General features: G+C 45.3%; 1 protein-coding gene across 2 annotated transcripts in view; it reads right to left on the reverse strand.

Moving 5' to 3' along the window:
• FSTL4 (follistatin like 4) overlaps positions 1-17,038 on the reverse strand; it is a 410,907-nt gene that overhangs the window by 19,394 nt on the left and 374,475 nt on the right. For both annotated transcript variants that reach the window (XM_032837649.1, XM_032837647.1), the window contains exons 9-12: positions 8,025-8,186; positions 7,506-7,640; positions 6,492-6,518; positions 2,981-3,099 (exon numbers count right to left, since the gene is read on the reverse strand). In XM_032837649.1, coding sequence (XP_032693540.1) covers positions 2,981-3,099; positions 6,492-6,518; positions 7,506-7,640; positions 8,025-8,186 — 443 coding nt within the window. The remainder of the gene's footprint in view (positions 1-2,980; positions 3,100-6,491; positions 6,519-7,505; positions 7,641-8,024; positions 8,187-17,038) is intronic.

Consider the following 17,038-nt stretch of genomic DNA (forward strand, 5'->3'; position numbering starts at 1 on the left):
TGTCTGTCTGCTTCACTGCTATATCCTTAGCACCTAGTAAAGGCCTGGCACAGAATGAGGGCCTCAGTATATTTGTTGAATGAATAAATGAGTGAAAAGGGGGACCTTCTTTTCCCTTACCTTCCAGGATACACAGTCTCATGTTTTTTTTTATCATGACTCTCACTCAACTCTGTCTCAGTCTCCTTGTGGTTCCCCTCTTGGTCTGCCCATCCTGTAGCTACTGGCCCCCAGGGTTCTGTTCAGGCACCCAAATCAAAGCACTCATACATACCCTTGGTGATCTTGTCTACCGCTCTGGCTTTAGCCAATGCCCAGATGCAGACGGCTCCCAGATCTATGTCTTTAGGTCAGAACTGCCCTCTTCAATCCTCACTTGGTTCTCCCACAGCCCCTCATACCCAGCCAACCACCCGAAGCTGACCCTCTCCACCATACCTGCCCCTCTCACCAGGTCTGGCCAGCCAGGACCAAGCCTATCACCCTTGCCACTTCCTTCTCTCCTACAGTCCGCCACAAGTGAGTTACCATAGACTACGGAGATGACCTCCTCCATCCCCGAGTTCATCTACTTTCCAGGTCTTTCCTGAATGACTGCAATAGCTTTGGGGCAGAGCTGTCATCTTATACCCTGGCCATTGCCCAGCATCACATTCAGTTCTCATAACTACCCCCATTCACACATGAGAAAACAGAGGCTGGCAGGGGTTAGGTCACTGGTCTAAAGCCACTCAGCCCTGCTGAGGGACAGAGGTGGGATGTGAACCCAGGGGTGCCTGGCTGGGAAGCCTGTGCCTTTGCCTCCTACATGTGCTGCTTCCCACTGCCCAGAGCAGCCCCCTCATTCAGCAGAGACACCTGAGAGGAGACGTGCCAACCTCCTGCTGGCTCCGTGCTTTCAGCAGAGGCTCGCATCACGGTAACCCTCTTGGGAGGTGGTGGGACATTTTCTAGAGGAGAACGCGGTTGGTTGGGACTGTTCCATAGCTCACCATGGTCTGGTGCTGTCTGAAAGGCCTGCGGGGTCTCTCCTACTGTGTCTTGTTCTAGCTTTTTAGGAAATACGAGTCGTGGTTAGGATTTCAGAGATTTCCCTTGAGCTACAGGTTATTGCAAATCTGTGAGAAATTAGTGCCCATGTGACAGGGTGCAATTATTTACACCCAACTGCTAGAAATTAACTAGACCACTCTTTCTAGATGGTTTCACAGCTGTTATGTGGAAGGAAAGTTCATCGGGGTAGCAGATCTAAAAAATGATTAATTCAAATGAAACAGCCTGGAAAACAGCTGGGCCGGAGCTACGAATGCAGGACACACACCACAAGCCAGCATGGCAGTGCAGCAAGCAGGCGGCAGGACCCTGCCTAGGCATGGGCCACTTCCCCCATGAGCTCCAGGCCTGTCCCCGCTCACTGGTTCCTTCACATCAGGCCTTGAGGAGAGGCCTGGGGGGGCCTGCCGACGACTTTTCTGGGTTAATGTCATACTTCTACCGTCAAGTAGCTAAGGGTACACCTTATCTAGGAAACCACCAACATAAGGCCTAGAGAGAAACCAACAGGAGGGACAGAGCCCTGGGATGGGGTAGATGGGGAAGCACTGTCTGGGGGACACCTGTAGACAGCTGGGTCTAGAGGGCTAGAAAGACTTTCCTGGACCTGCCACCGGCAGTCATCTCTGTGGCCTCCATCCATGTGGCATGGCCGTTGTGCCCTTGGCCTCATACTTCATAGCACCTCTGATGCTTGGGGCATTCTCATCTTGCATGCTCTCTCCCCTGGTTCTTCAGGGGCCACTGAGCCCCTCGCAGCTCACTTCCTCTAGTGACTAGTTGAGGCTCACTTCCTTTTGTAAACTTAGCTATCCTTGAGTTCTGTGACCCATGTTCTCCAGGCTTCCTTAAAGCTACTTTTTTTTTTGCCTGCCAGGGAGCCACGGGCTCTCTAGCTCACCATGGCCCATCCCCTCCTTGTCCTCATCTTCTGGATGTTTCTATGCTTGTGTCCCATGGGTGTCTTAAATTTACATCGTAGGCCACCCTCGTCTCTTTGATGAGGAACTTATCTGCCCTGCTTTTGGGATCCCAGCATGAGACGGAGAATGTGGCACATGCCTCCTAGAGTGACAAGAGAATGAACAGTACCCCTAACCTGCCTCTCCTCCTGAGTGAAGGACAGTCTGTTCCTCCTAGCAAGACCCCAGATGACCCTTGTGGTGCCTGCTGATATAACACTAAATCTACTCAGTTATTCCCATTGCCACTGCCCCTGACTTGGCTAGGTCACCACCCTCTCTCACCCAGATGCTCACAACAGCCTGTACACCTGCTTCTGGGCTTCCAATCCTGTCCTACTCATCGTCACCCTCACTGGGGCCTCGCACTTGTTCTAAAGCAGCCCCACCAGGGCTGTGATTCATTTGAGGTCCTCCAGGCATCCCCAGAACTTTCAAGATCTGCCACTAAAACTCCTCAGCTTTAACCCTGGCCTCTGGTCATCTTAATCTCAAAACAAGTATTTGCAATTCCCCAGATGTGACATGCCACTTTATGCCACCAGGTGCCATGTTCATAACATTCCCTTTAGAAACGCATCCCCAGTTCCTACTTGTTCTTCACAGCTGGGCCCAGGGATGCCCTGCTAGAGAGCCTTCTCTGACTTGGTCCTTCCTGGGTCTGGAGAGGCCTCACCCCCTCAGTGTCCCAGTGTACCTTGCAGCTCCTTCAAGCAGCACCTGCTGTGGCCATCCTTTCTCTGTGAACTAGTGGAGAAGAGAAACCCGTCCGTAAGCCTTGGGCCTCACCCAGGGCTCTGTGCACGGAAGGCCTAATCAAGGAATGAGCCCTTCAACTCTTAACCTCCCATGGATGTTATGGAGCCTTGGAACACACGTGGAACCACACCACATATAGCAAATGGAACCTGGGACATCAAGGGGTGGTCACGGTGGAAGACTGGCTCTCAGGCACAGACACTTACAAAGCTCATGAATATCTTCTCGGTGGGTCGGAGGTGCCTCTGGATCTCACAGTCCACGGGGTGCAGGATGATGATGCCATCGTCAGAGAAGACGTAGAACATGTTCCCCACACTGAGGCCTGGGAGGAGCAAACACAGCCATGGTTATGCACCCCCATCCCCAGCGGCCAGCTCCTAAGTAGGGTCACGTGCCACGCTGGGCAAACCCACCCCTGCGGTTTGGCTGTGTGTGGTACAGGCACAAAGTGTGGGGCCCTGGTCAAGGTGACATGAGCTAAGCAGGAGGTATGTGGGCAGCCCAGGGAGAAAGTGCCAGAGGACTGTGAATCACTCCACAGGTGAGGGCTCTGTGAACCCTGGGCTATCCTTCCAGACACATGCTTTTGCCCTAGGGCACCGCGGGCTGGCCACCAACACAAGTCGGCAAATACATGACAGCCTTGGCTCTAGCGTACATTTGGTCTTTTGTTTGTTGTCAACTAGTCAAACAGATGGGTCAGATCATGCCAGAAAAGCAAAGCCTCATTTTTTTTTTTTCAGCACATTTATGTGCCACACCACTCCTAGGAACCTAAGAATGTTGTGGCTGGTACTCCTTTGTGCCAGTTTCGTCCTGGCCTGTTGGTGCCAGCAAATCCTTCCTTCAAGACAGGCTGCTCCCACCTCTGCCTCACCATTTTCTCACCTCACCATTTTCTCTGTGGCAGCCCCAGGTCAGGCGATGGAGCCCCACCCTGGTCAGGCCCGCTTGCCTGCTCCCACCACCACCCTGGTGTGGCCATGTGGGGAGAAACCTCAGAGTAGCAGAGAAGGGGACCTGGGAGGATCTAGTTTGGCCTCCTTATTACAAAGACAAAAATACTGAGGCCCAGGGAAGGGAAGGGGCTTGGTGGAGGCTACTTGGATTTACACCAGAGCCGGGGCTGGACCCCAAACCCCTACTCCAGGCTCTCACTGTGCCTCAACATAAAACATAAAGATGGCACAAAATTGGTAAGGTTTGAGTTCTCCTTTTCTTTCTCCCTCATTTTATTTCTTGTGAAGGTGGAATATTCAGCAGATTTCCATAAATGCTAAGAAAATTAAATCTATGAAAAACATGCTCTTTCCTAGCACGCTGAGAGACCCAGCATACTGACTTCATTGACTATCTGGGTAGGTTTTCGGTGTTAGAAACCATACAACACGAAATAGGAGCCAACATTCCACCTGCTTCCAGTGACTCTGCAGGCAGTTTTCTGGGCCTCAGGCCCTTCCTGCCCGGGAAGCCCCAGTGCCTGGGGTTCCCAGTGTGGACCAAGGTTACTGACTCCAGGACACAGTCTTAGCTGCTGCTGCTTCTGTCCTGAGAGAGGGGCTGGGAAGGAGGGCTCTGCCACTGGGCACAACTTGACCCCAGGCTCTCAGAAGCTAGCAGTGTCTGGGAGCACCCTGCACAGGTCTCTCTGGGGAATCCTGGGGGTGCTAGGCAGCCTGTCCCAAGAGCTACAGGAAGGGGCCTCGTCTCAGCTCCCAGGACATCCCAGCTTCTGGTCCATATGTGCTCTGTCCCCGTGGGGCCTTCTCTCTGTCCACTCTCCCCTGGCAAACTTATTTTGCTCAGACCTATGAGTCAAAATCCCTGTCCCTGGGGTCCCTCGGCCTCCCAGGGTCTCTTAGGAAGTGGACAGCTGCAAGGACCAAGGTAAGCCTGAAAGCTTGGGGACCCCATGTGGGGTTGCAGCTGTGGCCACGTGGCAGGCAAAGCATAGCCTCCCTCACGGTCAGCAGTGGAACGCGGGCCTCGCCAAACAACCGACTTCACAGGAGACAGAGCCAGCCTCCTGATCTGGTCCCCTGGAGGGTTCTGTCTGAGTGGAACTTCTAACAGGGCACAAAGGCGCTTTCTTTGCTGTGGCGTACCCCAATCATCTCATTTCTCTTGTTGAGATGGAACAGATCCCTGCGGCCTGCTGGCCTGTGGGTTATGCTCCTGTATTTCCTAGTTCCAGCTGTGAAGGGTACAAGCAGCCGGCTGTCTAGGCAGGATGGCACTTGTTGCACCTGTCACACCGCAGCCAAAAAGCAGCTGGGGGTCTTAAGTTGCCCTCAATGTGAGGCCTCTGTGCTCTGTTTCATACATCCCAGGGTCTCCTGCATTCTTTGCTGGTCTCCGCTTTTGAAACTTGAGCCTCTTTGTAGTGAATACAATTTTAGAAAATTACCACCTCTTAAAGACCCAGAGGGAAAGCTCTCTACATGCATTGTGGCTTAGCGCTAGGTCGGGCAGCATTGGGGGACGGCTGTCCATGGTGAGTGGCAGTTGCTACAACCTGTCTTCCCAAGGAATCCTAGCGCCTACTGGCATTAATTCCTCATTTTTCAGGTTCTGCTTTTGTTTTGCTCTGTGACTTACTGTGAGCAGCAGTGCCTGACATTCAGGAAATTGTTCTGAGTATGTGCACGCATGCATATGCCAGACTCTAGGAAATGCCACGAGGAAATGTTTACCAGGAAAAAAATGAGACAGGAAATAGGCCAGCTTTTAAAGAGGAGATTTTGTGCATAACCCCGAAATCACGGGATGCATTCTGCTTCTCATCTCCTCCCTGAAGCCCCCATCCACCAATCAAGCCCCATCCTGGAGAATAAGTTACCTCCAGGTGATGGGAACTCTGCTCTGGTGGAGGGGCTGCACTGGGCCGGGGTCCACAAAGGGTGACTCAGGCCCTATAACCCAGTTCCCACATGGGTCTGCTGTTTTTTGAACCACATGAAATTGTTAGTATTAGACCATTTTTGACATACAAGAATGGCCATTTTTTTTTAGGGTCCAACCTAGTATCTAAAGATGGTTTGATAAATAAAATTTAAAAAAATCTATTCACTTAAAAATGTACATTTATAGAAATCATGGTGGTTTTTTTCTTCAGCATTTCCTCAAAGTGTATGTCTAAACTTTGAGAACTCCAGAACCAATATCACCTTCTGGAAAAAAGTTGAAGGCCTCATCCAACCAGGGACCCCTGCCAAGTAATCTGCTTCAGTGATGGTTTCAAATAGCTTTAGATAGCAACTTCCCACTTTTAAGTTCTGATGGACTGGTGTCTATTAAAGACACAATTACATTTTCTTTATTATTTTTTTAAGATTTTATTTATTTATTTGACAGAGATCACAAGCAGGCAAAGAGGCAGGCAGAGAGAGAGAAGGAAGCAGGCTCCCTGATGAGCAGAGATCCCGATGAGGGGCTCGATCCCAGGACCCTGAGATCATGATCTGAGCCGAAAGCAGAGGTTTAACCCACTGAGCCACCCAGGCGCCCCACAAGTACATTTTAAATCTGCTTCTCAGCATATGACTCTTGGGTCATTGACCTCCGCCCTCCCATCCAATCAGGCAGGTGGACCGCACTGATGGGGACTGCATGGCTATCTGGGAAAGCTGATGGTGGCCCATGGAAATATGGCCCATGATGGAAACATGAACACAGGTGATCACAAGCACAACATAGAAGAATAAAACTTGGTACCTTCTTCTCGCCACAGAATGTTTGCAACTACAGCGTCAGAGAATCAGGAGACCAGAAACATGATTGAGGGAAGGAAAAAAGAACAAAGCAATGTTAGCAGTTCACTGTAGTAATTCCTTTCAGGGATGGATGGCTACCTAATCCCTTGTGTATGGAGTCTGCCCCACTCACTGCCAAGCAGCAGCCCTCTGATGGAACTCTGGATGTGGACAAATGTTTCTAGGTCTCAGGACATTTTCAATTTCTAAATAGTCTCTGAAATCAGGTCCACTAATGGGATCCTCCACTTCTGTGGTTGACAAGGAGAAAGGAACCATTCTCCCAGAGTTCCTGATTACTTCCAAAAGCCAGGCTGATTTTCAGCTAGGATTCTCCAAGGAAGACCATTTGAGACACTATTCTGATGATCTCCTTTGATGAAGAAGACTCAGCTTGGAGTCTTTAAACAAGGGCAAGAGATCCTGGCTACCACTCATGTCCATGGAATCACACCTGCAGAGCCACTTGGGGTAATGGTGGCTACCTGGGAGGGCACACAGGTGGGGGATAATCCCTGGAGTCAAGGTTATGTGTGCATGTGTGGCTGGGTCACTTCCTGGGCCACGGTGGTACGTCAGCATGTGATAAAAATCATGAATGGATATCTAGTCTATCATATATGGAATCTGTGTCACTGACTGGTGGGTGGAGAGGAGAACTTCTATGGGTAAGGGGCAGAGGTACTAGTCTATACAGAAAGTAGGAGGCAGAAGTGGGGCTAGGATATGTAAGCTTTCTTGTGGTCTTGGGCACTCTCTGCTTCCAGGGAACTTCCCCATCTGTGTGCTGTTGAGGTTGCCAGTCTGCTTACCTCTGGGCACCCCTGCCCCAGCTGTGAGCACAAGAGAATATGGGAATTTACCCCTGTCTTCAGGGGCTCATGGATGGTGGGTGCAGCCTTGGTCAGTTGGTCCCCTTGCACCCAACACCCCCCAACCAGCGCAATGAGGAGCTCAGAGGCAAGAGTGGACTCACGGGTCTTTCTAGCTGAGTCTTCAATGAAAAGTGAGGAGATATCCTCGTCCACGCCCACTTCATTTCTGGCGATGCAGGTATACGCCCCTGTGTCTTCATACCGAACACTGGCGATGTGCAGTTCACTCCCATTGGCTGGAGGAAGGACAGTGCTCAAGATGGTCTGCTTAGCTGGGAACCCCCCCCTCCCAATCTCCTTTTTATCCAGAGTGGTGATGTTAAAAACACAGGCCCTCGGCAGGGATGAGGGCAACCAATATCCGTGATACATGCCCAGAAAGGGCTCGATCAGCTGAACTAAACTGAGGCTGACTTGGGACAGGATTGACAGCTTATCATCTTTGCGCTCAAAAAGCCCACAAGATCTGTGTGAGTGCAGGTAGCAGGAGAATTTGGGGAGACATTTGTTCACCCCCAACACATCTGACTTAGAAACAAATCATGTCTCTCATTTCGCTGGGTAAAGTATCAGCTTGAACTTGACAGGAAGAGCAGAGAGGCACCGAGGGCAGTTCTTACCTAGTAGGGAAAGCTGTTTCGACATCTGGGTTGAGACATCCATGCCATTTTTCAGCCAAGTGATTCTAGGCATAGGAATGCCCTCTGCGTGGCATCTCAGACTGGCTGCCACCCCAGGCTCCTGTGCCTGGGTCTCTGGATACACGCGGATGACTGGTGGCACTATGGATGAAGTTGGTGCTGGTCAGACAGGGCCCTAACCTGGCCGTGGGCCCGTGCTCTGGCCCCACACCTGCTCCCGAGGGTGAACCAAGATGCAGCTCTGGAGTTCTCTTTGTAACTAGCTCACAGTCATCCTGTTCAGCAGCTCAAGCCCTCAAAGAAAGGACTATAAAATGAATTGTAAGCAATAAACATGTCAGGCTTTGTGCCCTGTAATTCATGACTTTCACCATTATTCTAAATATGATCAGAAAGACATCCAGATATTGAATGCTGTTCAGCTGCCACATGTGAAGAGCAACAGCCACTGCACATTTATTTCTGAATGAATAAAATTCAGATATATTATTTCTGTTATTGGAAAGACATTGGACAGGGGCTTAATTATTTGCAGGAAGTGCTTCACAAAGCATTTATGGTCAATGACTGGCAAGGCTACTAACTACATCACTACTCTGGGGGAAATCCTTTGATTTTCCTGTGAATCACTGTTATTTCCCCACTTCTCACCCCCCACAACATGGGTGAAAGGAAAGTGGGCCCTCCTTGGCTCAGCCATGAGCCCTGGCAGCCAAGTTCAGGGCTGAGGATGTGACCTGGCCCACTCATCAGAAGAACACGGGTGAGGGGGAGGGAGCAAGATGGCTGAGGAGTAGGAGACCGAGATTATCATCAGGTACTAGGAGTTCAGCTAGACAGTTATCAAACCATCTGGAACACCTACAAACTCAACAGGAGAAAGAAGAGAAGAGCAGCAATTCTAGGAACAGAAAACTGACCACTTTCCAGAAGGTAGGATGTGTGGAAAAGTGAATCCAAAGAGACAGGAAGATAGACTGTGGGGAAGGGGCCAGCTTATGGCAAGTGGTAGAGCAGCCGAGCACAAAATCGGAACTTTTAGAAGTCTGCTCCACTGAGGGATGTTGCTCCACAGGCTAAGCAGGGGATGGAGCCCATGTAGGGACAGTGTAGTCTCCAGACCCATAGAGACGTAAAAAGACCGGGAATGTCCGAGTGTGGCAGATCTCCCAGGTATTGGAGTGGGAAGCCAGCAACAGAAACGGAGCTGAGAAGTAGGCTCTTGACTCAGGGTTACCTTAAACTGCGATTGAAGGCATATCAGGACACTGCTCTTCGAGCAAGGACCCCACAAGCAGCAGATCCAGGGAGACCCCCTCCTTCCTCCTCCAGGAGGAGTGGTATGGGAGTGCTGCAGGAATCGGCTGGGTTTGGAGACTCCAAATGGGGCTGTGTGCCAGAGATAGAAATTCTCGGTCATAGGCTGGGTGAGCTCGGAGTGCGGCTGGAGACCAGGGAGACAGGAGGGATTGACATTATTCTCTGAGGGCACACTGAAGAGTGAGGCCCCAAGATCTTAGCTCCTATAGGGCCAGAGATTGGGAGGCTGCCATTTTCATTACTGTCCTCCAGAACTCTATGGGAAGTGTTCAGGGAACAAAAGCTCCAAGAGCGAACCCGAGCAGATTACTTAGCCTGGTCCTGTGGCAAGGGCGGTACAATTTCGCCTTGGGCAAAGACATTTGAGAATCACTGCAACAGGCCCCTCCCCCAGAAGATCAGCAAGAACATCCAGCCAAGATCAAGTTCACTGATCAATGAGAACTGCAGAACTCCAGAGCTAGGGGAAAGCAAGACATAGAATTCATGGCTTTTTCCCCATGATCCTTTAGTCTTTCAAAGTTAAATTTTTAAAATTTTCTTAATCTATTTTTTAATTTTTCCCTTTTCTTATTTTAATGTTTTAAAGCTATTTTATCTTATCAATACCATTTTAAAAATCTTTTAAAATTTTCATTGTTATAGTCATATTTTATACCTTCATTGTATTTAACCTTATTTTTTGTATACATATAGGTTTTTTTTTTTTAAATTTTGGTATACAATTTCTTCTAATAGATCAAAATATACTGTAAATCTAGCACATGGTTTTGTTCTAGTCTCTAGCCTGATCACATTTCCCCCCATTTGTTTTCTTTTTTCAACCAACTTCTTATTCCTATTTTAGACTTTTTTAAAATTTTCATCTTTACAGTCATATTCTATTCCTTCATAGTGTTTACCCTTATTTTAGTATATGTATATATATTTTTTCTTTCTTTAAAATTTTTGGAGGTACTTTCTTCTAACAGACCAAAATATACCAAAAATCAAGTGTGTGGCTCTGTTCTATTCACCAGTCTAATATATACATATACATACAATATATACGTGTGTGTGTGTGTGTGTGTGTATATACACACACAAATTTTATATATATATATATATATATATATATATATATATTTTTTTTTTTTTTTTTTTTTTTTTTTTTTTTTTCCATTTCTCCCCCTTTTCTCTCCCCCTGGTTTCAGGGCTCTCCTGACTTGGTTAGTGTATCTTTTTCTGGGATCATTGCTACCCTTTTAGTATTTTGTTCTCTCATTCATCTATTCTTACCTGGATTAAATGACAAGGCAGAAAAACTCACCACAAAAAAATGAACAAGAGGAAGTACTGATGGCTAGTGACTTAATCAATACAGACATTAGTAATATGTCAGAACTAGAGCTTAGAATGATTATCTAGATGATTATCAAGGTGCTAGCTGGGCTTGAAAAAAGCATGGAAGATGTTAGAGAAGCCCTCTCTGGAGAAATAAAAGAACTAAGATCTAACCACATTGAAATAAAAAAAGCTATTAATGAGATGCAATAAAAAATGGAGGCTCTTACTGCTAGGATAAATGAGACAGAAGAGAGAATTTGTGATATAGAAGACCAAATGATAGAGAATAAAGAAGCTGAGCAAAAACAACAACAACAACAACAAAACCAACAAAACAACAACAACAACAACAAAAAACAAAAACAACTGCTGGACCATGAGGGGAGAATTCAAGAGATAAGTGATATCATAAGACAAAACAATATTTGAATAATTGAGTTCCCAGAAGAAGAAGAAAGAGAGAGGGGGCAAGAAGGCATAATGGAACAAATTATAGCAGAGAATTTCCCTAATTTGGCAAAGGGAACAAGCATCAAAATCCAGGAGGCTCAGAGAACCTCCCTCAAAATCAATAAAAATAGGTCCACACCCCATCATCTAATAGTAAAACTTACAAGTCTCAGTGACAAAAAGAAAATCCTGAAAGCAGCTCAGGACAAGAGGTCTGTAACATACATGGTAGAAATATTAGATTGGTAACTAATCCACAGAGACCTGGCAGGCCAAAAAGGGCTGGCATGATATATTCAGAGCACAAAATGAGCAAACGATGAAGCCAAGAATACTATATCCAGCTAAGCTCTCACTGAAAATAGGAGAGAGAAAAAGCTTGCAGGACAAACAAAAATTAAAAGAATTTGCAAACACCAAACCAGCCCTACAGGAAATGTTGAAAGGGATCCTCTAAGCAAAGAGAGCCCAAAGTAACAGACCAGAAAGGAACAGAGACAACATACAGTAATAGTCACCCTACAGGCAATACAATGGCACTGAATTCATATCTTTCAAGAGTTACCCTGAATGTAAATGGGTGAAATGCCCCAATCAAAAGACACAGAGTAACGGAATGGATTAAAAAAAACAAAAACAAAAAAGAGGGGCACCTGGGTGGCTCAGTGGGTTAAAGCCTCTGCCTTCGGCTCAGGTCGTGATCTCAGGGTCCTGGGATCGAGCCCCACGATGGGCTCTTTGCTCAGCGGGGAGCCTGCTTCCCTTCCTCTGCCTGCCTCTCTGCCTACTTGTGATCTCTGTCAAATAAATAAATAAAAATCTTTTTTTTTTTAAAAGAGAGATCCATCAATATGCTGTCTACAAGAAACTCATTTTAGACCCAAAGACATCTCAGATATAAAGTGAGGGGGTGGAAAACCATTTACCATGCTAATGGACATCAAACAAAAGCTAGGGTGGCAATCCTTATATCAGGCAAATTAGATTTTCAACCAAAGACTGTAATAAGAGATGAGGAAGGACACTCTTTCATACTTAAAGGGTCTGTCCAACAAGAAGATCTAACAATTTTAAATATCTATGCCCCTAACATGGGAGCAGCCAACTATATAAACCAATTAATAACAAAATCCAAGAAACACATAAAAATAATACAATAATAGTATGGGACTTTAACACTCCCTTACTGAAATGGACAGATCATCAAAGTAAAAGACCAATAAGGAAATAAAGGCTTTAAATGACATGTGACCAGAAGGATATCACAGATATATTTAGAACATTCCATCCTAAAGCAACAGAATACACATTCTTCTCTAGTGCACATGGAACATTCTCCAGAATAGATCACATTCTGAGTCATAAATCAGGTCTCAACTGGTACCAAAAGATTGGGATCATTCCCTGCATATTTTTAGACCACAATACTTTGAAACTAGAACTCAATCACAAGAGGAAAGTTGGAAAGAACTCAAATACACGGAGGCTAAAGAGCATCCTACTAAAGAATGAGTGGGTCAACCAGGAAATTAAAGGAGAATTGAAAAAATTCATGGAAACAAATTAAAATAAAACACAACTGTTCAAAATCTTTGGGACCAAGCAAAGGCAGTCCTGAGAGGAAAGAATACAGTGATATAAGCCTTTTTCAAGAAACAAGAAAAGTCTCAAGTACACAACCTAATCCTACACCTAACAGAGCTGGAAAAAGAACAGTTAAGAAAGCCTAAATCCAGCAGGAGAGCAATAATAAAGATCAGAGCAGAAATCAATGAAATAGAAACTAAAAGAACCATAGACTAAATAAACAAAAGTAGGAGCTGGTTCTTTGAAATAATTAATAAGATTGATAAACCCTTGACCAGACTTATCAAAAAGAAAAGAGAAAAGACCCAAATAAATAAAATCATGAAAGAGGAGAGATCACAACCAACACCAAAGAAATACAAACAATTACAAGAACATATTATGAGCAACAATACACCAGCGAATTTGACAATCTGGAAGAAATGGATGCATTCCTAGAGATGTAAAAACAATGAAAACTGAACCAGGAAGAAATAGAAAACCTGGACAGACCCATAACCAGTACAGAGATTGAAGCAGTCATCCAAAATCTCCCAACAAACAAGAGCCCAGGGCCAGACAGCTTCCCAGGGGAATTCTACAGAACACTTAGAGAAGAATATCTATTCTCCCGAAACTGTTCCAAAAAATAGAAATGGAAGGAAAAACTCCCAAACTCATTTTAGGAGGCCAGTATTCCCTTGATCCCCAAACCAGACAAAGACCCCACAAAAAGGAGAATTATAGACCAATATCCCTGATGAATATGGATGGAAAAATTCTCCCCAAAATACTAGCCAATAGGATCCAACAGTACATTAACAGTACATTATTCACCACGACCAAATGGGATTTATTCCTGGGCTACAAGGTTGGTTCGACATCCACAAATCAATCAATGTGATACAAAACATTAATAAAAGAAAGCACAGGAACCATATGATACTCTTAATAGATGTAGGAAAAGCATTTGACAATGTACAGCATCCTTTCTTGATCAAAACTCTTCACAGTGTAGGCATAGAGGGTACACATAGCACTCAATATCATCAAAGCCATCTATGAAAAACACGGCAAATATCATTCTCAATGGGGAAAAATGGAGAGCTTTCCCCCTAAGGTCAAGAACACAGCAGGGATGTCCACTATCATCATGGGTGTTCAACATAGTGATAGAAGTTGTAGCCTCAGCAATCAGACAACAAAGAAATAAAAGGTATCTGAATCAGCAAGGAAGAAGTCAAATTCTCACTCTCTGCAGATGATATGATACTTTATGTGGAAACCCAAAAGACTCCACCCCAACACTGCTAGAACTCATACAGGAATTCAGTAAAATGTCAGGATATAAAATCAATGCTCAGAAAGCAGTTGAATTTCTAGATACCAACAAGACAGAAGAAAGAGAAATTGAGGAGTTGATCCCATTTACAACTGTACCCAAAACTATAAGATACATAGGAATAAATCTAACGAAGGAGGCAAAGAATCTGTACTCAGAAAACTATAAAGTACTCATGAAAGAAATTGAGAAAGACACAAAGAAATGGAAAAACATTCCATGCTCATGGACTGGAAGAACAAATATTGTGAAAATGTCTATGCTACCTAGAACAATCTATACATTCAGTGCAATCCCTATCAAATACCATCAACTTCTTTCACAGAACTGGAACAAATAATCCTAAAATTTGTATGGAACCAAAAAAGACCCTAAATAGCCAGAGGAATGTTGAAAAAGAAAACCAAAATTGGTGGCATCCCAATTCCAGACTTCAAGCTCTGTTACAAAGCTGTCATCATCAAGACAGTATGGTACTGGCACAAAAACAGACACATCGATCAACAGAACACAACAGAGAGCCCAGAAATGGACCCTCAACTCTATGGTCAACTAATTTTTGGCAAAGCGAGAAAGAATGTCCAATGGAAAAAAGACAGTCTCTTCAATAAATGGTGTTGGGGAAATTGGACAGCCACATGCAGAAGAATGAAACTGACATTTTCCTTATACCACACCCAAGAATAGACTCAGAATGGATTAAAGACCTCAGTGTGAGAAAGGAACCCATCAAAATCCTTGAGGAGAACATAGGCAGCAACCTCTTCAACGTCAACCACAGCAACTTCTTCCTAGAAACATTACCAAAGGCAAGGGAAGCAAGGGCAAAAATGAACTGTTGGGACCTCATCAAGATCATAAGCTTTTGCACAGCAAAGGAAACAGTCAACAAAACCAAAAGACAACTGACAGAATAGGAGAAGGTATTTGCAAATGACATATCAGATAAAGGGCTAGTGTCCAAAATCTATAAAGAACTTATCAAACTCAACACCCAAAGAACAAAGAATCCAATTAAGAAATCAGAGGACATGAACAGACATTTCTGCAAAGAAGACATTCAGATGGCCAACAGACACATGAATAAGTGCTCCACATCACTCGGCATCAGGGAAATACAAATCAAAACCGCAATGAGATACCACCTCAAACCAGTCAGAGTGGCTAAAATGAAAAAGTCAGGAAACAACAGATGTTGGTGAGGATGTGGAGAAAGGGGAACCCTCCTACACAGTTGGTGGGAATATAAGCTGGTGCAGCCACTCTGGAAAATAGTATGGGGGTTCCTCAAAAAGTTGAAAATAGAGCTACCCTATGACCCAGGAAATCACTACTGAGTATTTACCCCAAAGATACAAATGTAGTGATCCATAGGGGCATGTGCACCCGAATGTTTATAGCAGCAATGTCCACAATAGCCAAACTATGGAAAGAGCCCAGATGTCCATCAACAGATGAATGGATAAAGAAGATGTGGTATATACATACAATGGAATACTATGCAGCCATCAAAAGAAATGAAATCCTGCCATTTGCAACAACACAGATGGAACTAGAGGGTATCATGCTAAGCGAAATAAGTCAATCAGAGAAAGACAATTATCATATGATCTCTGTTATGAGGAATTTGAGAAGCAAGGTGAGGGGTTGTGGGGGGTAGAGGGAAAAAATTAAACAAGAATGGATTAGGAGGGAGACAAACCATAATAGACTCTTAATCTCATGAAACAAACAGGGTTGTTGGGTGTTTGGAGGGAGTAGGAATAGGGTGGCTGGGTTATGGATGTTGGGGGGAGTATGTGCTATGGTGTTATGAAATGTGTAAGCCTGATGATCCACAGACTTGTACCCCAGGGCAAATAATACATTATATCTTAATAAAAAAAAAAAAGAAGAAGAACATGGGTGCGCAAGGTGTCTCCACTCGCCACAGATCTCTGACCTTTCTTATTTGGGTCATCTGTGGGGGGAGGTCCCTGAAGGAAGTAAAGATTGTTGGGAGGATCTTCCCTTTTACCCCTAGTTCTGGGCCTAGAAAATAATTATCATTTTCAGTGGAAATGAGGGCTCTTACCTATCCATATATTTTACTCTACATACGTCCAAAATGGCTTCCAATTAGCTTATGTAATGACACCTGGATATTCTACTCAACACACACCTTTTGGGAAGGTGGAAGATGGATTCCTCGTGAAGCAGGCCACTACATTTCTCCAAAGGTATCTGGACACTCCTATTACCTGATAAGGCAAAGTGTCCCCATACTTTAGGAGAGAGATTTTTCTTGGGAGCAGAGTAGAACACACTGATGCTTAGGTAGAAGGAGATACAATTGTTAATCCCAGAAAATGACCAAGATTTCTAGTGATCTGTGCTTGGGAAGCCTGAGGACTAAGGAAAAACTCCATTGCCTCGTTGTGAGAAGTGGACTGTGCAACTCCTGTCAGAACTCCTTAGGAGGCTCCTAGTGGTCTGATTAGCTCAGTTTGAGTTTCTAATTTTTCCTCTGGTTCACCTATAGGGCAAAGCTAGGGGGCTGAGGCGAAAGTCAAATGGAAAATCAGCAAAGGGCATGAACCCACCTTGAAAATATCCCAGAGTTGTTTCTCTAACAAAAACTCAGAGGCAACCTGTGACAAAGTGCACAGAGACCCAACAAGAACACAATGTGAGTCATTTCCCAGTTTCTCTATTGGTGTTTCTGGGGAAGAGTTCCAGGGTGTGGCAGAAGAGTCTAGTTTCAGCTCAGGCCACTGGGATGGAGGATGTAAATAGGGCTCTAGCTAAGGCATATCTAGAGGGCTTCTTAGAACAGGGACGTTGATATCCCTTCTCTGACTATTTTGTTCAAAGTGGAAAGGAATAATAACTTATCTAGGCAAATTCCCTACACCTTCAGTTTGGAAGAGACAAGAATGGGGTTCAAGTAGAATAGGTAGTAGTGTTTTGGTCAGGAGGGTGTTATTCAAGGGCACAGAGCTAGAACTGG

The sequence above is a fragment of the Lontra canadensis genome, unplaced genomic scaffold (assembly GCF_010015895.1).
Source record: "Lontra canadensis isolate GAN:19392208 unplaced genomic scaffold, GSC_riverotter_1.0 scaffold99, whole genome shotgun sequence".
Lineage (NCBI taxonomy): Eukaryota > Metazoa > Chordata > Mammalia > Carnivora > Mustelidae > Lontra > Lontra canadensis.